This window comes from Panthera onca, chromosome C1, assembly GCF_046562875.1.
Source record: "Panthera onca isolate mPanOnc1 chromosome C1, mPanOnc1 haplotype 2, whole genome shotgun sequence".
NCBI classification, from domain to species: Eukaryota; Metazoa; Chordata; class Mammalia; order Carnivora; family Felidae; genus Panthera; species Panthera onca.
The window spans coordinates 33698664-33724998 of NC_138346.1; the positions used below are offsets into that span (position 1 = coordinate 33698664).

General features: G+C 36.6%; 1 protein-coding gene and 2 non-coding genes across 4 annotated transcripts in view; all 3 read right to left on the reverse strand.

The window, feature by feature from the left end:
* Positions 1–3623: 3623 nt before the first annotated feature.
* Positions 3624–26335, reverse strand: part of NOP58 (NOP58 ribonucleoprotein) — a 33663-nt gene continuing 10951 nt past the window's right edge. For both annotated transcript variants that reach the window (XM_060622978.3, XM_060622979.3), the window contains 12 exons: positions 22147–22268; positions 19793–19929; positions 16086–16150; positions 14988–15122; positions 13768–13913; positions 12719–12845; positions 11171–11334; positions 9514–9648; positions 9261–9322; positions 7428–7561; positions 4427–4599; positions 3624–3998 (listed from right to left, as the gene is read on the reverse strand). In XM_060622978.3, coding sequence (XP_060478961.1) covers positions 3948–3998; positions 4427–4599; positions 7428–7561; positions 9261–9322; positions 9514–9648; positions 11171–11334; positions 12719–12845; positions 13768–13913; positions 14988–15122; positions 16086–16150; positions 19793–19929; positions 22147–22268 — 1451 coding nt within the window. In that variant the 3' untranslated portion in view covers positions 3624–3947. The remainder of the gene's footprint in view (positions 3999–4426; positions 4600–7427; positions 7562–9260; positions 9323–9513; positions 9649–11170; positions 11335–12718; positions 12846–13767; positions 13914–14987; positions 15123–16085; positions 16151–19792; positions 19930–22146; positions 22269–26335) is intronic.
* Positions 12486–12569, reverse strand: LOC132674119 (small nucleolar RNA SNORD11). Its single transcript, XR_009608429.1, has one exon. It is a non-coding gene; the product is annotated as a small nucleolar RNA SNORD11 (small nucleolar RNA).
* LOC132674120 (small nucleolar RNA SNORD11B) lies at positions 13631–13712 on the reverse strand. Its single transcript, XR_009608430.1, has one exon. It is a non-coding gene; the product is annotated as a small nucleolar RNA SNORD11B (small nucleolar RNA).

Consider the following 26335-nt stretch of genomic DNA (forward strand, 5'->3'; position numbering starts at 1 on the left):
TAAGATACCCAGGAATAAATCTAATCAAAGAGGTGAAAGACCTGTACTTTGAAAACTATAAAACACTGATGAAAGAAACTGAAGATGACAAAAAGAAATGGAAAGACATTCCACATTCCATGCTCATGGAATGGAAGAACAAATATTGTTAAAATGTCTGTACTACCCAAAGCAATCTACTCATTTAATGCAGTTCCTATCAAAATTTAATACAATTCCTATCAAAATACCAACAGCATTTTTCACAGAACTAGAATAATTCTAAAATTTGTATTAACCACAAAAGACCCTGAATAGCCAAACCAATTTTGAAAAAGAAAAGCAAGGCTGCAGGCATCACAATTCTGGGTTTTAAGTTATATTACAAAGCTGTAGTAATTGAAACAGTGTGGTACTAGCACAAAAGCAGACATACAGATCAATGGAACAGAACAGAAAACCCAGAAAAAACCCACAACTATAGGGCCAATTAATCTTTGACAAAGCAAGAAAGAATATCCAATGAGAAAAAGTCTCTTCAACAAATGGTGTTGGGAAAACTAGACTACTTTCTTACACCATACACAAAAATAAATTCAAAATGGATTAAATGACCTAAATGTGAGATCTGAAACCATAAAAATTCTAGAAGAGAACACAGGCAGTAACTTCTTTGACAATGGCCAAAGCAACTTAAGAGAAACAAATGCAAAAATTAACTATTGGAATTACATCAAAATAAGGTTTCTGCACAACAAACAACTAAAAGGTAACCTACTGAATAGAAGATATTTGCAAATGATGTATCTGATTAAGGGTTACTATCCAAAATATATAAAGAAATGATAGAGGTGCCTGGATGACTCAGTCGGTTAAGCATCCAACTTGATTTCCGTTCAGGTCATGATCTCACAGTTCGTGGGTTCAAGCCCTGCGCTGGGCTCTGCGGTGACGGCAGAGTCTGTTTGGGATTCTCTCTCCCTTTCTCTGCCTCTCCCTTGCTCGCATACTCCTTCTCAAAATAAACATTTTTTTTTTTTCTTAAAGAAAAAAGCTCATGAGGAGGGAGAAAAAAAAAAAACACATCAAAAGTGGCATTGTTAATTTTTTTTTAAGGTAAATTCTACACCCAGCGTGAGACTCAAACTCACAACCTTGAGATCAAGAGTCACATAACTCTAATGATTGAGTTAGCCAGGGACCCCAGCATTCTTAATTTTGCTTTCTTCTGAATATAACAGTTATGAAAAACTTAATTCATCCACAGGTCATATCCTCATCACTACACAAACACTAAGGCCCTACTATATTGCAGAAACCCGGACAGGTAAGAACACACAGGAAAGGTCTACAACTGGGGAGTGAAGATATTCAAGGTATGCAAAAGGAAATCAATGGCTTTAAAAACTCCTTTAAAAATTCTCACCTTATTCTTAGAGCAACCCAGTTTCAGACAAATCTGAGAGTTTAAGTAATTTGCCTGAGTACCTTACTATATATCCTAAGTGTGGCCTCCAACAAGAATCACCTAAGAGCTAACTAAAAATGAAGAATCTTAGGCTCCAATTCAGATCTACTGACTCAGATCTAGTTTATCAAGATCCCCAGGTGATTTTTATGCACGTTCGAAATTTTAGGTACTTGGCCGTAATGCCCATTATTCTAAGTGGTACAGCTGGGATAGAGGATGGGCCTGAGCCAAGTTTTAAAAAATGGCCTTAGAAAAGCAACAAATGAATAAAGAACTGCAGAAAAGTGATCTGAGCTTGGAGTCTGGATTGAATACAGCTTATCCAAAATCTTGATAAGCACACTGAAGACCCAGAAAATAGTAGATACATATAGAAATACTTTCAGCCAAAAAATATAAATTTACTTTTTTTATTTTTGAGAGTGCATGAGCAGGGGAGGGACAGAGAGAGAGGGAGACCGAGGATTTGAAGTGGGCCCTGCACTGACAGCAGAGAGCCCAACATGGTGCTTGAACTCACAAACTGCATCATGACCTGAGTCAAAGTTGGATGCTTAACTGAGTCACCCAGGTGCCCTATATTTACATTTTTGAAGGGAAAAATGTGGACTAGATCTTTTTTTTCTTGAGAATCAGGAAATTTTGATTTTTTAAGTATATGCCCAATGTGGGCTTGACCTTATGACACCTCAAAAGCCCCATGCTCTATCAATTGAAGACAGCCAGGTGCTCGAGAATCATTAAGTTTTAAAACATTTTATGTGGCCCACTCACAGAAATTCAAGTTTTCTATCAAAATTAGGTATATAAAATTCACCTGTGCTTCCCATTTCACATTTAGATTTCAGGCTAAAATCCCAAGGCTCTTCAATAGAATAAGCACATCATTTTAGCACGAAGAACCAGAATCTACCTTCTGGTTAGTGTTTCAAGCAGTTAAGACTTTAGTGCTTAACCAAGCTGATGGCTCTGTGATTCAACGAGGTTTTTAAGTTTATTAATTAGCATTCTCAAGGTCTATCTTGTTTCAGATAAAAAGCTTTTGACCATAAAGCCCTTTGCAGGGCAACTTTCATCAAAAGCTGTTAAAAATCTGTTATGTTCCATATCAAGAATGTGTCTGGGGTACTAATGAACCATACAAAATGATAACATTCTTTTAGAAGCAAAATAATCAGCTTTATTATACAATTGTATCTAGGGATGGCTACCTGTACTTCATGTAGCATATACTCTAAATATCTAATTGTACTTACATCTCTGAAAATTTCTCTAATTTTCTACAAACCAATGTTGGTGGAGAGGTAAAGCTGACCATCATCTCTAATTTCCAAGTGAGAAACTAAAGTTGAGGGGCTGTGGATTTGCTCCCAGTTACATGAAAAGCAGAGGTGGAACGCAAAGTTATAATCATTTCGGCTCCTCCACCTGTTGGATGCTTATTGAACCAGGCTTTAGCATCATGCCCGTGGCAAACACAGGGATGCAAGACCTAACAGTCTTATGAAACTTGTGGCTGCCATGATTATAGAGCTGTCAATCAGGCTGTTGTCCACGTACTAAATACTGCATTTTAGAAACAAAGACTGCCCAGAGGGCACTTGTTGGGATAAGCACTAAGTGATATATTTAAGTGATGAACCACTAACTTCTACTCCTGAAAACATTCTCACACTGTATGTTACACTAACTTGGATTTAAATAAAATTAAAAAACTAAAAATAAACTGTTTCTCTAATAAAAAAAAAAAAAAAAGACTGTTCTTTGGTGTTCTGTATCTTGGTTTATACCCATGGACATTTTATTTTTGGTCTTGTTTTCTTGTTATTCCCCCATTCTTTACTATAAAATTACTTTGTATTATCCTTTTAAAATTGTCACTTTAGAAAAAAATTGCATCTATGATAATTACTTTGTTGATCCATTCAGAACTCTGAAGTAAATAAAGTTTAGGAACACAATTTTTTCTTTCTGAAGAGATACAGAAAAGTTGTGCTCACTTAATTTAAAAATTTTGAACACAAAACACAGCTTTATTTAAATAAATACAGAGGCGGAAAAATAGGAGAAAAAGAGTCCAAAAAGGAAAAAAGAAACATTAGTGTGAGGCTCTCAAATTGGTCCATCTACATGATCTCCCAAAAGGCTAAGTTTCAAATTAACAAGTCACAACTCTCACTTCTCAGCTTTAATTATCAAAGCAATAACCATCAAATGCTAGATAGAATAAAGGGCCAAGGCTGTCTACCTAAAATACAGAGATCACAGAACTGCCTCAAAATACAAAGAAAATATTTTTATTTGTATAACAAAGACTCTAAGAAATGATAACATAATCAAATTATCAGAATTGGTGTCAAGACACAAATAGGTTTGGAAAGCTATAGATGATCAATTACTTTGTTTCATCCAACGTTCTCTCAATTGGAGAGCATCTCTGATATATTCCTGACTGAAGTGTGATGTATCCAGGTGATTCAAAGATGGTTCCCTTCAATTAGTCCTCATTATCTCTCTTTTTTTTCTTTTTCTTCTTTTTCTCTGGACTCTGAAAATAACCAACAAGAAGGCTTTTGAAAGAGCTGTAAATGTATGGGTAACAATAACTTTTCCTATAAGAACAAAGGAGATCTATTTTCCTTAAAAATAAATTTGGGTTAAAGATTAAAACCTAAAAATATAAAAACCACCTCTATGAAAGTGATCTTTAGCAAAAATATAAAAACAAAAAACCCAAAAAATATAAAAACCAAAAGTGATCTGCAGCAAATCATATTCTTTCTTTCTCAAGGCAAACCTATTTTGCAATAAGATTCTACGTTTAGGAAATGGCTCTTTGTAAAAATATCATTTTTATTTTTACTATTTCATCATTGAAAACCGTAACTGCTTGCTCATTTCTGATAAAGAGAATAGAATAAAATACAGAGACCCTGTCCATACCAACAAAATATTGGCAATTAAAAACAAACATACAGGAATTGCTGTGCTAGTGCACGGTTCTTCCTCCGAAAGTGGTTCCTCCTTAATATGTTTCTTTTTGTCCTTTTTCTTCTTCTTCTTCACAGATGTCTCCTGTTCTTCCACCACTAGTACTCCTTCTTCCTCTTCTTCCTCTTCTTCGGCTGCTACTGTTGTGGTTTCTTCAACTGAATGGGTAAGGATAAAGACACAACAATTAACATTGTGTCAGACCTCACTTCCCCCACCCCAAACTTTTATAATCTCACTTTTTTCCCCCATCATTCTGGTTAACTAGCCAATGTTTATTATAAAATTCTATAAGTGGAAAGGTCCTTGGAACTCCTGTCTAGTCCATTAACTCTAACTTAAATGATATAAAGCTCAAAGAAATTTCTCATGAGATCAGGTAGCTATGTATAGAAATTAGGAATAAAACACATTGAAACTATTTTTGCAAACTGTCAATTATATTAGAAATGATTAAGAGTTTATGCTCCAGAGTTAGGACACTTGGGTTTATTCAACCTGGTGGGACCTGGAGAGTAAGTCATTTGACTTCTGTAAACTCATATTACTCATCTGTAAAATTTAGTGATGTCTACCTCACTGGATGATAACTAGGACTCAATGAGATAACATATAATACTTGGGGCATTAGAATGAGGACTCAATAATAGGTAGCTATCATTAGAAACTCATTCACCTTTAAGGGAAAAAAAAAAGTCATTCACCAAAAATTCATTTAGCACCTACTAAATACCAGGTTGTATTCTACGATTTGAGATACAACAAGGCATAAAACAGACAAACTCCTTGTCCTTATATATCTTTTATTTTAGTAGAGAAAAAAACCCAAAATGATACAACTATACAATATTTTACACAGTAATCAGTGCTAAAGGTAAAAATAAAGCAGGAAGGGGAACATTGAAGAAGACAATGCGTATGGATAGTTTAGACAGGGCAGTCAGACAAACACCTGGAAGAAGCAAGGGAGTGAGTGAATGATGGAAAAATATTATCCTGAGGAAAATTTTTCCAGGTATAGAGAATAGCAAATGCTAAGGTTATTTTGGGAGAGAAGGGGAGTTGGCAGGTTTAAGGAATAAGAAGGAGGCCAGTGTGGCTGCAGCAGAGTGAGCAAGGAGTAGGACTGAATCAGAGCTAATGGGTGTCACGGTGGCTGCTACATTAAGAACAGCAGTGGTGGATATGACAAGTGGTTAGACTCTGGATATATATATATATATATATATATATATATATATATATGTTTTAATGTTTATTTCTGAGACAGAGCATGAGTGGGGGAGGGGCAGAGAGAGAGGCAGACACAGAATCCGAAGCAGGCTCCAGGCTCTGAGCTGTCAGCACAGAGCCCGATGCAGGGCTTGAACTCACTGACAGCGAGATAATGACCTGAGCTGAAGTCGGACGCTCAACCGACTGAGCCACCCAGGCGCCCCTTTACATTTTTTTTTTTTTAACGTTTATTTATTATTGAGAGACAGAGAGACATAGAGCTTGAACAGGGGAGGGGTAGAGAGAGGGGGAGACACAGAATCTGAAGTAGGCTCCAGGCTCTGAGCTGTCAGCACAGAGCCCGACGCAGGGCTCGAACTCACAAACTGTGAGATCATGACCTGAGCTGAAGTCAGACAGCTAACCGACTGAGCCACCCAGGTGCCCCTGGATATATTTTCAAAGTAGAACTGAATTGAAAGGATTTGTTGCCAAAATAGGGGTGTGTGGCTGTCGACGGAGCATGCAACTCTTGATCTCGGGGTTTTAAGTATGAGCGCCATACTGGGTGTAGAGATTACTCAAAAATATAAGTTCTAAAAAAAAAAAAAAAAAAAAAAAAAAAAAGGATTTGTTGCCAGAGTAGGTTTTCGAAGAGTGAAAGTTAAAGGCCAAAGCAACCAGAATTGCTATTTATAAGAAAAATAAATTGGAGAGCAACAGACTGAGAGTAACAAGGATCCACGAAAGTTCAAGTTTAAAAAGCTTACTGGATGGATAAATAAGTGAAGATACAATCCTGGAGTCTGGTGTTTCAAATGCTAATTAAGGGACCTAGGGATCACCTTACTGTTCAATAAGTAAACAGAAGTGTAGAAGCTGAATAACTTGTTTATGTTCTCTTCAGCTAGGGTAGGAATTCCCATTTGCTGATAGTATACTTTTGACCACTAAGCTATTTAGAAACCAAAAATTAAATCAGTCATTATTTTAATGCATGATACTCTTGTTGGACTAGTCTGTAGGCATTCAACACAAGTACTGCTAGTAAACAGAATTACTGTCTTATCAACTTTGCGAGACAGCCTAGTTCACTGGAGAGCACCTATTAAATATTACTGTAACGGCAGGCTACCCAATGTTATTACTATAGTCCGTTCTATGTAACAGAAACAATGAAGAAAACCACTGCTGTGAATTCTACCCTTAACTATATAACAAAAATACTTGAATAACGTAGAAACCATAAGCATTTTTTTATGTTTTAAGCTATTCTCAAAATAGCTCACATGGTAGTTAACTAAAGTTTGGTACACTTAGCATAATACAGGATTCCACATATTGAAAGAAATGCTTCTCACATTCCTCTATGAAGTCTGATATATCTAACAGTACCTGAACTATTCCCAGAGAACATGGCAGCTTATTAAAACACCATTAGCTTTCAATATGGGTGATTTTACAATAAAGTTCAGTGGCATGTACTTTCCCAAGATTTCTGAAGTCTGTCTGTCTTAAAAAATAATATAGGGATGCCCGGGTGGCTCAGTCGGTAAGCGTCCAATTTCGGCTCAGGTCATGATCTCATGGTCCATGGGTTTGAGTTCTGTGTTGAGCTGTGCTGACAGCTCAAGAGCCTAGAGCCTGCTTCAGATTCTGTGTCTCCCTGTCACTCTGCCCCTTCCCCACTCACATGTGCGCTCTCTCTCAAAAATAAATAAACATTAAAAAATATATATATATAAAGAACATTCAAAAAATTTAAACTGACCTTTAATTTTAACCTTGGCTTTTTTTGCCTTCTTTTCAATAATTTCATCCTCTTTATCTACCTGTTCTATCTTGCGTTTCTTAGAACAGGTTGGGAGTGTGGAGTCACCAGAAGGATCATATGTCTTCACTTCACTGAAAGAGCCAAATTATAGAAAATTTCTACAAATACTTGTATGAAATAATTCTAAACAGATTTAAAGGAAATATTAGTAGATAATACTTACATAAGCATACAATGCTGTTTTACTTTAGTGGCTGTGGGGCAGTTTATGAAAACTAATAGTTCCCAAAAGGTAAAGAGGTTTTACTATTTTCCAAGCAGATCAATCAGACTTCAAGAGAAGTGGGGAACTAAAATGAATTTTGGTTTAGTAATCAATGTAGTGACTATGGTACAGAAAAACATTCAATCAGTATGGGGAAAGATGGAAAAAAAATCTCTTTATACCAAATGACTTCTAGAAAGTAAAAATTGAAGCAATTCAAGTTTTAGAACATAGGGCAATTCAATGAAAACAACAACAACAAAACAGAAAACCCACAAAAAACCTAATCAAGTTAATACAAAAGACTTCATCACAAAATCCCAAAAGGTAGAACAAGCAGGGATACATATGGATAAACATTCCCTAAATAAGGCAACATTTGCTTTCGCTCTAATGTAGCAGAAAGAAAAAAGTGAAGTACTAAGTGCCTAAGAACTAAACCTCATAATTGGTGCTTTAAGACCATGTGTTTAAAGTCCTAAGATCATGTGTTTAAAGTCCCATGGTATGGGAATATTAAAAAATTGTTCAAAACAAGCTAACAAATGTTTCATTTTTTAAATTGTAGACTTGTGGCTGTTTAATTTTTATAGATTAAAAACATTTAGAATTTAAAGAACAAAGATCCACACTTATCAACTAAACACATCAAATTAGACCTTGAACAGAATAAAGGAAAACAATTTTTCTAAATGTGTACACTTACAGACATATGAATATATATGGTAAGATGTTATGGTATTTTGTTCTCCTTGCCCACTTAGAGTTTAAAATTTTACTATTAAAATTCTTAGAAGGGTTACAAGAGTCCTAATGGAATTTATGGGTTAATGACGAGAAACATTTTAAAGGCTCCTGATACATACTGTCAAACTGCTTCCCAGAAAACTTGTACCACTCTCTACTTCCGTCATCACAACCTTACCAGTGTTGAACATTACCTCAAATAACAAGCAAAATACCTCTCCCTACACGTATCTTTTGTTAATTTCATGGTGGTCTGAATACTTTACTATGCCTCTTAGCTAGTTTTAGACTTTTCTGTCTTTACATCTGAAAATGAACAAGTTAAATATTAAGAAGAAAAAAAGCCAAGGGGTGCCTGGCTGATCAGTCGAAGGAGTATGCAAATCTGGATCTCACAGTCTTGAGTATGAGCCCACGTTGGGTATAGAAAGCCAAAACAAGTATGCTATATGTGTACTTAGTACAACAATGTAAAAATATGTATATGATTAAAAATTGGGGGGTGACTGGGTGGCTCAGTTAAGCATTCGACTCTTGATTTCGGCTCAGGTCATCATCGCACAGGTTCACGGGATTGAGCCCTGCATTGGGCAGCATGGAACCTGCTTGGGATTCTCTCTCCCTCTCCCCCTTCCCAACTCTCTCTCTCAAGAATAATATAAAGTTAAAAAAAAAAAAAGTAAATATGGAAAACTGTAAGGAGCAAAGAAACAATTAGAGACATTGAGGTGTTTACATTTATAATAAAAAAGTGCTGTCAAAAATTATAATTTAAATAAGCAGAAACTGTTCATCCATCCTCCCCCAAATGTACTCACCTTTTATGTTCGTATTTTTCTGTTTTTGCTAATGCTTTTCCTGTTCCACTTATTTTCCTTATCTAAGAAAAGATATCAATTTTTGGTAAATATAAGGGAAATTGTTAACAGTAGAAACAAAAAATGTTGTTAGGTATGCTGAAATGTTTCATAAATAAAGGTGCTTAGGTGAAATAATTAAGTACATACACTTGAAGTTTTTAATTTTTGATAGCTAACACTTCTGCAATAATAGGCAGTTTGTGGTTCTTACCCCTCTATCTTCCAAGGACCTCAACCTGGCCTCTAATTTGGCTCTGTTCTCAATTCCCATTGCAGAACTGGAATCTTCACCAAAAGCATCATACCGGATAGCCAAAACAGTTTTGGCTGCCAGCATTCGAGAAATCTAAAAGAGAACTTGAAGTTAGAGGCATTCAAACTATATTCCAAGTTGAGATATAAAAATCCTCAGTAAGTTATCTATGAGAAAACTAGAGCAAGTCATGAACTCAATCATTCACTCTAGGATTTTTCCAAATCAGGAATTACAAAAGTATTATAAAATCATACAACTCAAGAAACCTATCTTATATCTGAATCTCTGCCACAATATAATGGGTAACTGGTTATATACACAACTACATTCGTTTTGGTGGAAAAAAGTATCTTGTAGTTCATATCTAAAATGAGCTCAAGCTGGAGAGGATGTGGAGAAACGGGAACCCTCTTGCACTGTTGGTGGGAATGCAAACTGATGCAGCTGCTCTGGAAAACAGTGTGGAGGTTCCTCAAAAAATTAAAAATAGATCTACCCTATGACCCAGCAATAGCGATGCTAGGAATTTACCCAAGGGATACAGGAGTGCTGATGCACAGGGGCACTTGTACCCCAATGTTTATAGCAGCACTTTCAACAACAGCCAAATTATGGAAAGAGCCTAAATGTCCATCTACACCAACTGATGAATGGATAAAGAAGATGTGGTTTATATATACAATGGAATACTACTTGGCAATGAAAAAGAATGAAATCTGGCCATTTGTAGCAATGTGGATGGAACTGGAGAGTGTTATGCTAAGTGAAATAAGTCAGGCAGAGAAAGATAGATACCGTATGTTTTCACTCATATGTGGATCCTGAGAAACTCAACAGAAGACCAGGGAGGGGTGGGGATAGGGGGAAAAAAAGTTAGAGAGGGAAGGAGACAAACCATAAGAGACTCTTAAATACTGAGAACTGAGGGTTGATGGGGTGTGGGGGAGAGGGGAAAGTGGGTGATGGGCATTGAGGAGGGCACTTGTTGGGATGAGCACTGGGTGTTGTATGGAAACCAATTTGACAGTAAATTACATATATAAAAAATAAGACAAAAAAATAAAATGAGCTCAAACTGCTCTTCTAATGTCTTCTTTTAATTTCTACTCAGTGACCTTAGTTCTATATCAAGAGGTCATCCAGAAAACGCGTAGCCCCCTTTTTAGGCTAATTAACACTTTACCAACCTCCTTCTTCTATCTGCTCTGAATTTTATAAAATTTCAGTTTCTATTAAATTACGTATCCTACCAAAAACCTTGAAAGTACTTAGTTGGTTTAATATTCAGCTTTCTCATCTGTAAAACCTTTCTCATAGGTAGGTTTTTTTTTTTTTTTTTTTTTTTTTTTTAAAGTAAACTCTACACCCAACAAGGGGCTTGGAACTCATGGCCCCACAATCAAGAGGTCCATGCTCTACTGACTAAGTCAGCCAGGAGCCCTGAGTACACTTTCAGTGCATAGAAGTGCTTTTTAAAAAGCTCAAGAATTCACCATTCTCTATTTAATGAAAAGAAATAGTAGAAAGATTTATTGCATATTACAGAGTAGGATATGGGTTATTTAGAGGAAAAAAAAGAAAAACGACCCACCTCAGGAGAACTGTAACTCACCTTTCCTTTGTGTTTGGGACTTGTTTGGCCTACAAGTGAAGCATGATAAATGAGTCCATACTTTGGAGTATCTCGTCTAGACTTGAGGGCTCTGAAGAGTGCCTTTTCTGCTCCAAGAATCTGAACTGTAGAAGCTGCGTGTTTGGCCAAATTCAAAAGAGAACCTTCAAAAGAAAAGAGGTAGTTACAAGGAATGCAATTCCAAGTATTTGAAAGTTCCATGTATTAAACACAAGACATATAGTCTAAGTATTTACAGCCACTACAGTAAATAAAAATAATTCAGATTCTATATAGTCTGGGATTCCCTAAAAAGCTTCAGCATTTGTGATTCATCCATGTAGCACCATGGGCAGAAGTTTGTAATGAATGCTTATGGTAACTGAAGGTTAAGACTATAAGTTCAATTATACTTATTTGCCTGAGAGATGGTATTACTATTCCACATTCCATGTGGATGGATGGATAGTTTTGGGGATGATTTTGGACATCAAATATTCTACTTTTAGAGATGAAAAAAATATACAAATAAATGGAAACTCTCAGGACATCTCAGTAGTAGAACTATGTGATAATCTTCTCACATGTTACCTCTGTTGTTTAAGATATGGAGATGGAGATACACTTATATAAGTATAATCGGGTACTAAAAGGTGCTAGTTTGTTAAATTTATTACACAGATTTTTGTAAGAACACACCCCCAACATTAATGCTCAACCACACAATACATATTTAAAATTAAAAACGTACTTCTGTTAATCCCTATATCTCTTACAACAAAAGGTTAGCTAAGCCTATGAAATTTCATATGTAGACAACAAAACCTGCCAGATGATCCCAACCTTGCAGCTGAAGGTATCTGAATGGCATATTTGTCTATTTAATGATGCAGTTACAGGAGCTATTCTAGTTTAGACATGGTGACAGATGATATGTTAAGATCTTCTGTGATGGATTATACTCCAATAATGTAACGAGCTAGTAATTCACTCTATTTGCAACTATTCAATTTTATAGTATTTTGTAGCATACCTTCTTTGTAAAATCACTATATACATGTTTGAAGTTTTATGATAGATTATATATTAAAAATATTTTGCACGTCAAATATATTAAAATAGCGTATTTTAAAATAGCATATTTAATAGTGAACCAAATTCTCAATCAAGCATATATATATCAACCCTTGTGATAACTATTCCTATTTTAATCTGATGAGTTTTTAGTATCAGGAAATATTAACTGATTTCATCCTCCTGCACTTCATCTGAGTATTCTAAATAATGGTAACAAACTTCTGAAAATGGACCATAAGTGTCTCAGAAGAGGTAGTGACTAAAGATGCCTTCATTATCCAAAAGGAAATCAGGCATACAAATTAGAATCATCATTGAACACTTACTTGGTCCTTGGTTCTCCCCAATATACTATCTACTTCTATTTTTTAACCAAAAATTTCTAATAAATGTAATTTGAAGAGTAAAAAATAATCCTAGTAGAAAATAACTCTAAATATTCCTATTTACCAGTCACATTAAAATCATCACCTGCATGAGCAATGAGCCGTGCTCCCACTAATTCCCCAACCATGACTGTAACATTCGGTGCAATGGCCATCATTCGATTTTGTAGATATTCATAGAGCTGGGTTCTATACTCTGAGATTTCAATTACCTAGTATAAAGAACAAAGTGGATATGTCATAAATGATCTGAGTAAAAATTATATAAAAACCACCATCTGAAACATTACAGTCCTTCCTAAATTATCACAGAACAGCTGTGCAATCCTGGGAAAATGAACCACTCCTTACTTCAGTTTCTCATTTTAATACATATTTTATGAGATAATAAATGTAAACAACCTAATACGCTGCCTAAAAATGTTAGTCAACTATTAATTTGGTTAAGTGCTCAGCTTTGCCTCAGGTCATGATCTCACGGTTTGGGAGTTCAAGCCCTGCATCGGGCTCTGCGCTGACAGAGCAAAGCCTGCTTCAGATCCTCTGTCCCCCTCTCTTTCTGCCTCTTCCCTGTTCATGCTCTCTCTCAAAAACAAACATTAAAAAAAAAACAAAAACAAACAAAAACTCCAAGGGCTAGACATTGTGTCATCCTCTTTGGTACTTTTTTTTTGTTTTGTTTTTAAAGACTTTGTTTTTAAGTAATCTCTGTACCCAACATGGGGCTAGACTTTAAACCCTGAGATTAAAAGTCACATGCTCTATCAACTAAGCCAGCCAAGTGCCCTTCTTTGTGATTCTTGTTTAACTATCTCCAAATGGCCAAAAAGGGGCTCCAGGCTACAAACACAGAGGCTGGAATTAAATAATTCAAACTGTAATTCTGTCTTCTTAATGGATTTATAATTCATTATCCAGACAATGCTAACAATACAGATAAATTAGTGTTCTATTAACTTTACTTCAGTATTATTTTCCCCACTAAGTATATAAATCAAGATGGCATCAGATGAGGTAGTGACTGAACACCCTCATATTTGTCAGGTGATTAGTAAATTTAAAAATCATCATTGCCATCAGAAAATTATTACATAGCTGGTTCCAACACAACTAGTTTCTCCATGTATAGTTTACCTGAGTGCAGAGATGTAGAATATTGCAAATATCTTCTTCTGAAACCTCTGTTCCCATTGATATTTCTGCAGCTGCTTTCACTTCTGCTTCAACTTCCTCTGGCAGTAATTCAGAAAGTTTAGCTGAGGCATAATTCTTCCTGTCGCCTATGGAATGTTTGCAGAGGATGAGGAAGAATCACTCTTCAACAAATTATATAAAACCCAAATAGTAACAAAACAAAACAAAACAAAACAAAGGTAGAAATAAGCCAATGAAAAGGGTGCCTAAACAAAACAAAAAGCAAACAAGTCTGACCTGGATATTTTTCTTATGTAAAGGCTTAATTTTAGAGCTTAAAATCTCTCCCCACATTTCTCTTCAAAAAAAAATATGAATTAGATAAAAACAAAATACCTCATGAAATAGGACTGATAATATTGTGACAATTTGTAGCCAAAGTTTCATTAAAGCCAGCGCCATGAATTCTTGCGGTGGTAATATGGTAATATAACATGAACCTGGTAAGTCCTATTTATCAACAATGCCCAAGCCCCTCTACTAATATTACTGTACTATTAATATAGAATATAACAGTAACAGCATAGACAGCGTATTAGTTTTATTATTAATATAATGCACGATATTCGAAGTCTACAGTTGTTCGTATTAATGGCAAATTCACTATGAGATATATTCACCTGAAGATGCCATTTTCAGAAAAACCAAATTACAGGGGCATCTGGGTGGCTCAGTCGGTTGAGTACCTGACTCTTGATTTTGGCTCAGGTCATGATCTTACAGTTTGTGTCAGGTCATGATTTTACAGTTTGTGGGTTTGAGCCCTGCACTGGGCTCTGTGCTGTAAGTGTGGAGCCTGCTTGGAATTCTCTCTCATTCCCCATCTCTCTGCCCCTCCCCAGGTTGTGCTCGCTTGTGTTCTCTCTCTCAAAATAAATAAATGAACTTAAAAAAAGAAAAACAAAAGAAAGAAAGAAAGAAAGAAAGAAAAGAAAGAAAGAAAGAGAAAAACCAAATTAGAGAACGATGCTCTGTTGTACAGGCCATCAAAATCACAGATAACTGTATCTGAATTCTAACAGACACTAAGATCCCTACACTCCCAAACACATAAAAGTCATAAGGAACTCTGGGAAGCTCAAGGAAAAAGCATTACTATAAACTCATGTTTTTGGATGCAAATAATTATTTTCAATGCCTTAAAAGATAAAGTTACTCACCAACTTTCTGTAAACACTTGCAGTATGTCAAATTATCTGAAATAATTTTTCCTAATTCAGGAAAATGCCAGCCATACCATTCTCTACACCGCATAATGTAGTTGTTTAGTTCTTTATCTAGATCATCTAACAAGGCTGCAGGAGATTAAGATGGAAAAGAAAAGAACTTTTAAAAAGGCTTTGAAAAACTGTGGTAAAATATACATAAAATTTACTATTTTAACCATTTTCAAGTGTAGGTTTCAGTGGCATCAAGTACATTCACAATGTTGAGCAACAGTCGCCCACTATCCATTTCTAGAACTCTTTCATCATACCAAATGGAAACTCTGCACCCAATAAATAACACCCCATCCTCTCCTCCTCCCATCTCCTGGTTATCTCTTCTACTTCCATTCTCTATGAACTTGCCTGTTTTAGGTACCTCATAAGTGGAACCACACAATAGTAATGTTTTTTTGTGTGGTTTATTTCTCCTAGCAGGTTTTCAAAACTCATATAACATGTTGTAACATGTATTAGAACTTCATTCCTTCTTAAAGATAAATAATAATCCATTGTGTGTATGTATTCCATTTTGTTTACCCATTCATCTGTTAATGGGTATATGGGTTGTTTCTATCTTTTGGCTATTGTGAATAACGCTACTGTGAACACAGATGTATATATACCTGTGAGTATCTGCTTTCAATTCTTTGGAGTATATACCCAGAAATGCAATTGCCATTTAAAGGGATTTTTAAAACTAGAAACAACAGTTAAGAATCTGATGTTTTCAAAATTCATTTAATGACTTAGGAAAACGACCTATTACAAAGCCAAGTGAAAAAAGCACAATGCAATAGATTCTACTTAGTCATTTACTTCATGGAAAAACACACATCTGTTAACATCACTAGTGTTAATTCACGTTATTTCTACCTAGTTAAATTATGGGTGGTTTTCCTTCTCAATTCTGCATTTTCTAGTTTCTCTACTTCATTACTAAAAATTCTAACTGAACTCCTTTCCCTTCCTCAAGTGCTAACATTACAAAAAATACAGTTTTAACAGGAGGAAAAAGTCATGAGGATTAGGCCTCCCATGGATTATACTTACAAATTGCCTGAACAATCATGGTATCCACTTTATCAGCACTGAATTTCAATCTATATCGGGACAAGCTGGGGATAAAAGGGAAAAATAAGAAATTACTGACAGCATCTATGAAAAGAACTAACAGCTTAAAAAATTGTTTAAAACCAATCCCCTCTTCTTGGAGCTGCATTATTTTAATTTTCCCAGCATGAGAAAATCAGTTGAACAAGAATACAATATGCAAAATCAGGGGCGCCTGGGTGTCTCAGTCAGTTTAAGCATCCAACTCTTGGTTTCGGCTCAGATTGTGATCTCATGGTTCCTGGGTTCAAGCCCCAGGTCAGTGCAGAGCCTGTTTGGGATTCTCTCTCTACCCCTGCCCCACTCATGATCTCTCAAAACAAATAAAACAAACAAAATATAATTATGCAAAACCAGGAAATACACATTTAAATTTTTTAATGTTTATTTATTTTTGAGAGAGAGACAGAGAGAGACAGAGAAAGAGCATGCGCCAAGAGTGCGTGAGATCATGACCTGAGCCGAAGTCACTTAACAGACTCACTTAACTGAGCTACTCAAGAGCAACGTGGAAATACACATTTAAAAAGAAAATACATCTGTCCTATAACCTATATTTCAGAAACATGAATTAATTTATGACAGACAAAAAGGATGATGCTGTGCAATGCAAGTCATATTGGCTCATACATGATTTTTACAAGGTATCAATGCTTTATACCAGTAGGTAAGTAAAAGTACAGCACTGTTAACACCTGAAAACAGAAAGCCATGGAGGAACAGAATTGTACATAAGGATTTTTTTTAATTTTACTTATATTTATTTATTCTTATGTTTTGTCTCCCTTCCTGTTTTTATATTATTTTTGCTTTCCCTCCCTTATGTTCATGTTTTGTATCTTGAAGTCCTCATAAGAGTGAAGTCATATGTTTGTCTTTCTCTAATTTCATTTAGCTTAATACCCTCTAGTTTCATCCATAGTTGCAAATGACAAGATCTCATTCTTTTTGATTGCGGAGTAAAATTCCATTGTGTGTGTACACACACACACACACACACACACACATCCATCAATGGACATCTGGGCTCTTTCCATACTTTGGCTATTGTGGATAGAGCTACTATAAACATTGGGGTGCACATGTCCCTTCAAAATAGCACACCTGTATCCCCTGGATAAATACCTAGTAGCACAATTGCTGGGTCGTAGGGTAGTTCTATTTTCAATTTTTTAAAAAAATCTCCATACTATTTTCCAGAGTGGCTGTACCGGTTTGCATTCCCACCAGCAGTATACAAGGTTCCTCTTTTTCCACATCCTCACCAACATCTGTTGTTGCCTGAGTTGTTATTGTTAGCCATTCTGACAGGTGTCAGGTGGTATTTCATTGTGGTTTTGATTTGTACTTCCCTGATGATGAGTGATGTTGAGCATGTTTTCATGTGTTGGTTGGCCATCTGGATGTCTTCTTTGGAGAAGTGTCTATTCATGTCTCTTGCCCATTTCTTCACTGGATTATTTGCTTTTTGGGTGTTGAGTTTGATATATTCTTTATAGATTTTGGATACTAACCCTTTATCTGATATATCGTTACAAGTATCTTCTCCCATTCTGTCGGGTGCCTTTTAGTTTTGCGGTTTACTCCGCTGTGCAGAAGCTTTTTAGTTTGATGAGGTCCCAATAGTTCATTTTTGCTTTTGTTTCCCTTGCCTCCAGAGACGTGTTCAGCATGAAGTTGCTGTGACCAAGACCGAAGAGGTTTTTGCCTGCTTTCTCTTTGAGGATTTTGATGGCTTCCTGTCTTGCATTTAGGTCTTTCATCCATTTTGAGTTTATTTTTGTGTATGGTGTAGGAAAGTGGTCCAGGTTCATTTTTCTGCATGTCGCTGTCCAGTTTTCCCAGCACCACTTGCTGAAGAAACTGTCTTTATTCCATTCGATATTGTTTCGTGCTTTGTCAAAGATTAGCTGGCCATACGTTTGTGTGTCCATTTCTGGGCTCTCTATTCTGTTCCATTGATCTGAGTGTCTGTTTTTGTGTCAGTACCATACTGTCTTGATGATTACAGCTTTGTAATACAGTTTGAACTATGGGATTGTGATGCCTCCAGCTTTGGTTTTCTTTTTCAAGACTGCTTTAGCTATTCGGGGTCTTTTCTGGTTCCATACAAATTTCAGGATTGTTTGTTCTAGCTCTGTGAAGAATGCTGGTGTTATTTTGATAGGATTGCCATAAGGGTTTCTTAATCCTGGCACTGTTAACAATGCGGGCCAGATAATTCTTTGCTGTAGGGGCCTATTCTGTGTAGAGTGGATGTTTAGCAATATCCCTGGCCTCTACCCATTATGTTAGACCTGAACCCGTATGTCACAACCAAAAATATCTCTAGACACTACCAAATTTCCTCTACGGGATATTTAATTGCCCCTGATTGAGAACCACTACTGTTATACAATGCCAACTAATCAAAAGCTTGTATCTTGACTCAGTTTAGCTAGTAATGTTCTTTTAAAAATGCTTATTACATAGGGGTGCCTTGGTGGCTCAGTCAGTTGAGCATCTTGATTCCTGACTTCAGCTCAGGTAGCGATATCACAGTTAAGTCCTGAGATACAGCCACTCGCACGCCACAGTAAGTGAAGCTGGCTCCAGATTCTTTCTCCCTCTACCCCTCCCCACAACCTCACACGTGCTTGCTCTCTCGCTCAAAAAAAAATGCTTGTTACAAAGTTCTTCTTGACTTTTATGTTCATCTCTGTAACTCAGTAGCTTTAACCCTTTCATTGATTTATGCTATGTTTTGTTCAAAGGTACAGATCTCCGTTTATAGTATTATTCCTTTTATATAAATTTAACATGTCTTTTTAACTGTATTAACATATAGAGCTTTTTTTAAAAGTTTATTTTGAGACAGCACTAATGGGGGAGGGGCAGAGAGAGGAGACAGACAGACACAGAATCCGAAGCAGGCTCCAGGCTCCAAGCCATCAGCCCAGAGCCCGACGCTGGGCTTGAACTCATGAAACTGTGAGATCGTGACCTGAGCCAAAAGGACACTTAACCAACTGAGCCAGCCAGGATTACAGGGGTATTTTTGATAGTGCTCTGGTTATAAAGTTGCATAGATTTTGAGTAGTCTATCTTTAATCCTATCTATTCTTCACCGAAAAATCCTGATAGTTTAGTACAATTTCACAATATGCCGAGGTTTTCGGGAAAACATACCACAGTAAAGCAGAAATGCCTGTTCTAATGGACCTCTGGTTAAACATGATAGGACAATGTGCTTCTCTTTGCCTTATTATAAAAATTCAATGAAAATCAGTAAAACAAGCAACACAGATACACAGCAGACCATAGCAGGTAAGAAAGTTCAGGAAGATGAAGACGGAGGGATAGCAAATGATTCAGCAGATATCAGAGAAAAGAAAAAAGAGAAAGCCCAAGTATTGTAGGACCCAATGCTCATAAGACAGAGAATGCTTATGATGAGGACTGCCTGGTTTCCAGCCCTGGCTTCGTCACTTACCAGATAACTGACTTTGGGCATCAGATTCATCTATAAAACGAGGATACTACTACTACTACCTTCCTCATAAAATTATTATGAGAATTAAATTAGTATTTACAATATGGTTAAACCAGTGCAACATAATTGCTTATTAAACAGAAATAAGCGGACTTTGTTTTCCAGTAAATCTCACCTGTGTGCCAATCCAAGACACATAGCTGCCATTTCACGTGGTTCTACTCCAGGGATTAATCCATCCATCTGGGAACGAATTCCTCTCATAAGTTCATTAACAACAGGACTATGGATACAACTGAGATTCAGCTTTTCCTGTAAGAATAAGAATATCTATCTGTATCAATGAAATAGAACTTTTCCTAAAACCATTTAATTATTAAAATAGAACAGATTTAAATATATATTTCTCAGTTTCTTAAAAAGCAGTTTCTAGTGTGTGGGGAGAACACTAAATGCAGATTTAAAGAATTTTTTTTAATATTTATTTTTGAAAAAGAGAGTATGTGAGCAGGGGAAGGGTAGAGAGAGAGGGAGACACAGAATTTGAAGTAGGCTCCAGGCTCTAGCTGTCAGCACAAGGACCAACAGAGGGCTGGAACTCATCAGGCTGGGCTCAAACTCACAGACCGAGAGATCATGACCTGAGCCGAAGTTGGATGCTTAACCAACTAAGTCACCTAGGGCCCCCAGACTTTTTTGACATGGTCCAGTACTATAAATGTACTTTCTCTTCCTTATGATTCTTCTCTTTGTAAAAAATATTTTATTTAAGTAATCTCTATACCCAACATGGGTCTCAAACTCACAATCCCAAGATCAAGAGTTGCATGCTCCACCTACTGAGCCAGCCAGGCGCTCCCGATTTTCTTAGTAACATTCTTTCCTCTAGCTTACTTTATTGTAAGAATACAGTATCTAATACGTGTTGACATACAGAATATGGGTTAATAAACTATGTATGTCATTGGTAAGACTTCTGATCAACAGTAGGCTTTTAGTAGTAAAATTTTGGCGGAGTCAAAAGTTATACACAGATTTCTGACTGTGTGTGCGTGTGTGGGGGGGGAAGGGTTGGCACCCCAACACCTAAGTTGTTCAAGGGTTTACTATACAATTTTTTTACACACACAGCCTCCACACATTAATAAATTTTGTTCTGCACCCATTCATTTCTTTTCACTTTGCATTGTATTTGGTATTCAATTCAATAATTCATTGTATTGTGCTAGTTTATCCAATGCAAATAATGACATGCATGCAAAATTAGATGTATTACATCATGTTTAAGAAACAAATATTTGGTATGTATGAGTGATCTTCAGTGTAAGTTTTTAAAACAGAGAAACTGAAAAGAAAAAAATAAAAATACCCATAATCCCACCATTCAACAATTTCTTCTGTACCATGCTAAAATCTAATGTTTTCAACAGAAAACTACAAACACTTGTGGGCACACCAAAGAATGAAGATAGAGATTGACATCATCACAGAAAACTTCATTACTTACCAGACAGTGTTAGAAATTCATTTAATTAAACTTCTTAAATTCACAATCCTGGCCAAAAAACCCCCTCAAATCTACTTAGCATTTTCTTACCTAAAAAGACCTATTTAACACGGGGTGCCTGGGTGACTCAGTCAGCATCTGACTCTGGCTCAGGTCATGATCTCATGGTTCATGGGTTCGAGCCCCGTATCGGGCTTGCTGCTGTAAGCGCAGAGTCCACTTAGGATCTTCTGTCCCTCTCTCTTTGCCCCTCCCCAACTCGCACACGTGCACTCTCTCAAAAATAAATAAAACAGTAAAAAAAAAAAAAAAAAACAAAAAAAAAAACAAAAAAACACAAAACCCTACAACATAATATAAACCTTACTTTAAGAATTAGAGGTATGGAACACCTGGCTGGCTCAGTTGGAAGGAGCACAGAGGGTCTTGATCTCAGGGTCGTGAGTTCAAGTCCCATGTTGAAAGTAGAGATTACTTAAATAAACTTAAAAAAAAAACCCAAAAAACAGAGGTATATTCACAAACACAATAATTAATCTGTCACTGTAAGATCTACAATAACGAAGATCAAACTATCGCAACCGGCTCTCAAACTCTTCTTTTCGTTCTTGGGAGCCCATTTTTCCACTATTTCTACCAATCTCTAGAAACTCTACCCCCTGCTAAAGTTTTCTAATAAACACACACACTCAAAAGAAATGTCATGTTTCCATTTCTGTTGAAAGAAAAAGAAATGTGGCTGAACAAAGACATGGCAGGATACAGTGTTAACAGATTATCTCTGGGCAGCAAGATTAAAGCTATTTTTTTTTTTAAATCATTTTAGGGGTATCAATATTTTCTACAATGACCAGGCATTACTTTTATATGCTTAGTATATCTTGGAAATCAATTATTCTATAGGTAAAGGAGAAAAGATCAAGTATGAGAACTTAAAACAACCAACTCAATGCAAAGCCAAGTCTTTGTAGTTGCTAAGCTGTATGGTGAACTCTGATTAGCAGGCATGAAAAAAAAATTACCTTTATGACCCCTCCTAGTTTAGCATCAGCTACGGCCAAGGGTTCATGAGCTTCTTTTACTATTTTCTTCAGAACTTTCTTCAGCTGCTTATTGATTTTGCCCTCCATCAGAGCTGTAAATGCTTTTGAGGAAAAAGAAAAACCAAAGAATTCTCAAGTTTCTAATTTTAAGAACTTAAGCTCTCATTTAAACTTAAAAGATAAAGCAAAATAAACATTTCCTTTTACCTTTCAAAAAGGGTGAATTTAACATTACTTCTAAAATGAAATGATAAATGTAAAAAACACTGAAGGAGTTACACATTTGAATTTCATCTGATCTTCCCACCCCCATTTCAGCTCTAGAATTGGGAATTAAAGCAGAACCAACATTCCTTTCCCTATGTAATAGGAAATCTACTCTTGAACTCAGAGCTAAAATCATAAAACGTTAGAAACAATCTATTCTGGAATCAAAAGTAAATTCCCTCTCCTATATCATTATAAACAAACTGGCCTGTAAAAGGAGTATATTCATTTGGAAGGTCCTGCTGCGGGTAAGGGTGTCTGAGTGGAGGGCTTTTGCTAATCCTGATTCAGATATGTCATCAGGCCTCTGCTTGTAAACCTCCAGTGATGGGGAATTCCCCACTAAAGACAGCCTCTTCAATCTGAGACTGCTTTCATTTGTGGAAGGTTCTAAATCTGCTAATTTATTAAGTCTCACTATTCTTTAGGCTTACACTTAGATCTTCTGGACCCACATGGACTGACACCTCCTGTTATCTGTGCTGGTTCTGGCTGAATTTAAAGTACTCCTGGCAGGAAGGAATTCTGTCACAATTTCTAAGGCCAGGCAATTTATGCTTTATCAGCCAGGTACCTGCTCTTTCATGACCACATCTCCATCCATTTGAATTACAAGTCCATTTCACCTATTGTCTGGGAAAATGAAAGGTGAGGACAAAAATCATCTGGCTACCATAAAGCTCTTACAGAGGTTGAGACACTCTAAGAAGTTGAGACTCAAGCTATTTTTGTTAGGTTCCAACCATACTGTACAATACTGACTCCTTATGATCTGCCTTTCTAATAGGAGTTATCTTACTTCCTTTTATAATTAAAAAATTTCAACTTCCAGCTTCTGTTCTCAATCTTGCATACCATCATTTTTACATTTAAAAAAAATATTTATTTTTATTCTTGAGAGAGAGAGAGAGAGAGAGAAGGGGACAGAAGATCTGAAGCGGGCTCCCAGCTGACAGCAGGGAGCCCAATGCAGGGCTTGAACTCACAAACGGTGAGATCATGACCTGAGCTGAAGTCACATGTTCAACCTACTGAGCCGCCCAGGCACCCCATCTTTTACATTTTAACCTGGAGTTTTCCTTTAAAAATTCTTTTCTTATAAGCAAAAATTTCTACTCTAGATCTAATGCTTAGATTGATCTTCCCTTTATTATGAGAAAACCTGTTAATTACTCTTCATAATATGTATTTTTTTGTTAAGTTTATTTTTGAGACCAAGGGAGAGAGTGTAGGGAGGAGGAGAGAGGGAGAGAGAATCCCAAGCACACTGTGTACTATCAGTGAGAACCCTGATGGAGAGCTGGATCTGGGCTGCCCCTGTAATATGTATTTTTAAAAGATGGCAAACAGGGGCACGTGGGTGGCTCAGCTGGTTAAGCATCCAACTCTTGATTTCAGCTCAGGTCATGATCTGACAGTTCGTGGGATTGAGCCCCGAGTCAGGTTCCTGCCTGACATTGCAGAGACTTCATGGAATCCCTGTTCTCTCTCCCTCTCAAAATAAATAAACAGACTTAAAAAATAAATAAATAAAACATGGGAAACAGAGATGGTGATGAAGTTAAGAGGACACTGAGTCTTGGGGCACCTGGGTGGCTCAGTCGGTTAAGTGTCTGACTTCGGCTCATGTCATGATCTCATGGTTCGTGGGTTCGAGCCCTGCGTCGGGCTCTGTGCTGACAGCTCAAGAGCCTGGAGCCTGTTTCAGATTCTGTGTCTCCCTCTCTCTCTGCCCCTCTCCCACTCGCACTGTCTCCCTCTGTCTCAAAAATAAATAAACATTAAAAAAAAAATAAAAAAAAAAAAAATAGAGGACACAGAGTCTTTATTCTACTTCACTAGCCACTTCCCAGTAGTTTTCCCACTTCATCCAAATGTAGGCTGGTGCCAAATTTTTCTGTGGCATTTGGAAGACTTGCAACTTGAAAATTAGACCGAGAGTAAAGATAAAGCTCTCCATACCAACAGCATATTTGAATTTCTAGGACCAATATAAATTTTTTTTTTAATTCAATCTTTTATTTAAAAAAAAAAAGTTTATTTACTTATTTATTTAAGTAATCTCTACACCCAATGTGGGGCTTGAACTCATGACCCTGAGATCAAGAGTCACACTGCCCCTCCAACTGAGCCAGCCAAGCACCCTAAAGACTTTAAGTAGGCTCCACATCCAATGCGAGGCTTGAACTCATGACCCTGAGATCAAGAGTCTCATGCTCTACCAGCTGAGCCAGCCAGCTCCCCCCCCCCGCAACCTCATATAAATTCTTGACATCACAACAGATCAGACTGTTTCTTGGGCTACGGAGTTTTAAATGTACACTACCATATCTATAACCACTCAGTTTTGATTTTGTCATACTATAATTGCTTTTTACAGGGAGTGGGAAGTTAATTTCCAGGAAAGACTACTCTCTTAATAAGGTGATGTTGAGTTTCTGGTAAAAATAGATGAGAAAAGGCAGATTCCTGACAGAGCTCACTACTTTCATCCCTTTATCCAAAATATTTATATGCTAGAATCTAGCAATTTGACAGCGAAGAACAATATAGTCTCTGCCTTCCTGGAAGGAAGATGGGGGAGGGGGGCTGACTTTAAATTCTTAGCTAGTATGGCATTTTAGCCATTTATTTTACAGTATTTTAAGGTATACCAAAAGCTCAGTAGGGAAATGAGATACCTCTTAAGCCTCAGTTTTTCTGTAAAATAGTTATTAATATGTATCCCACAGGACTGTTTCAAGGATTAAACAACAATTTTGAAATGATGAGTACAAAATCTGACACACACTACATGATCAACATATTAGCTATTAATAGTAAAAATCTGGGGGCACCTGGGTGGCTCAGCTGGTTGAGTGTCTGCCTTTGGCTCAGGTCATGATCTCACAGCTCGTGGGTTCAAGCCCCACGTCGGGCTCTGTGCTGACAGCTCAAAGCCTGGAGCGTGCTTCAGATTCTGTGTCTCCCTCTCTCTCTGCCCCTCCCCGACTCATGCTATTTCTCTCGATCTCAAAGATAAACATAAAGAAAAATTAAAATAGTAAAAATCTGCTTCATGTCTGGGTAGAAGTAGACCATTTAATATGGACTGGTCAGAAATAGCCCAAAAAAGATTAAAGAAGTAATATGCAAAAGGGAATTCAAAAGAAGTCACTTGGGATCAGGGCCACTGCACTTTATAGCTTCAGCAGGAGCTGTTCAAATCAGTCTATGTGAATATTGCACACCCTACCTGAGTTGGAAAATAATGAACACAATCTTTTTCTATAGAGTTTTAGCAAAACTCTACCCATATAATTTTAAAGCTGTGATAAACTGATCTTTTAAAAAATTCTCTAGGCAGGGAGGCACCTGGCTGGCTCAGCTGAAAGAACATGCAACTTGTGATCTTGGGGCCATGACTTCAAACCCCAAGTTGGGTATAGAGATTACTAAAAAAAATAAGAACAAAAACTAAAATTAAAAAAATTATCATTGTTGTGCTTTAATAGCTCTATGAGGCTTTAATTACTGACTTACTGATGCAGCAGCCCTAGAACTCTTTTTAAAAATTAAAAAATTGGTCTTATTGGGTCTTTCTTCAGCTACCCCTCTGCCAATGTTGGGGCAGTCTATTAATATTCTAGCATGTTTAGTTAGATTCCTAATTTTAACAAGAGAATTATACTCCTCTTTTGTGGCTGATGAACAATATTATTTGGGTCTATGATATTCTTGCCTAATTATAAGCCATATTCTTTATAGTCTACATTTTCAGGTTATACCAACAAGCAGTTGGCTGACTTAATATATAGAACTTAAGCAACTGAAAAATCCATGATTAGAATTTTATATCCAGTCTTCTTATTTTCCCTAACACTATGGGCAGGGGGGAACAAGCTTGTTAAGACCAACTGCT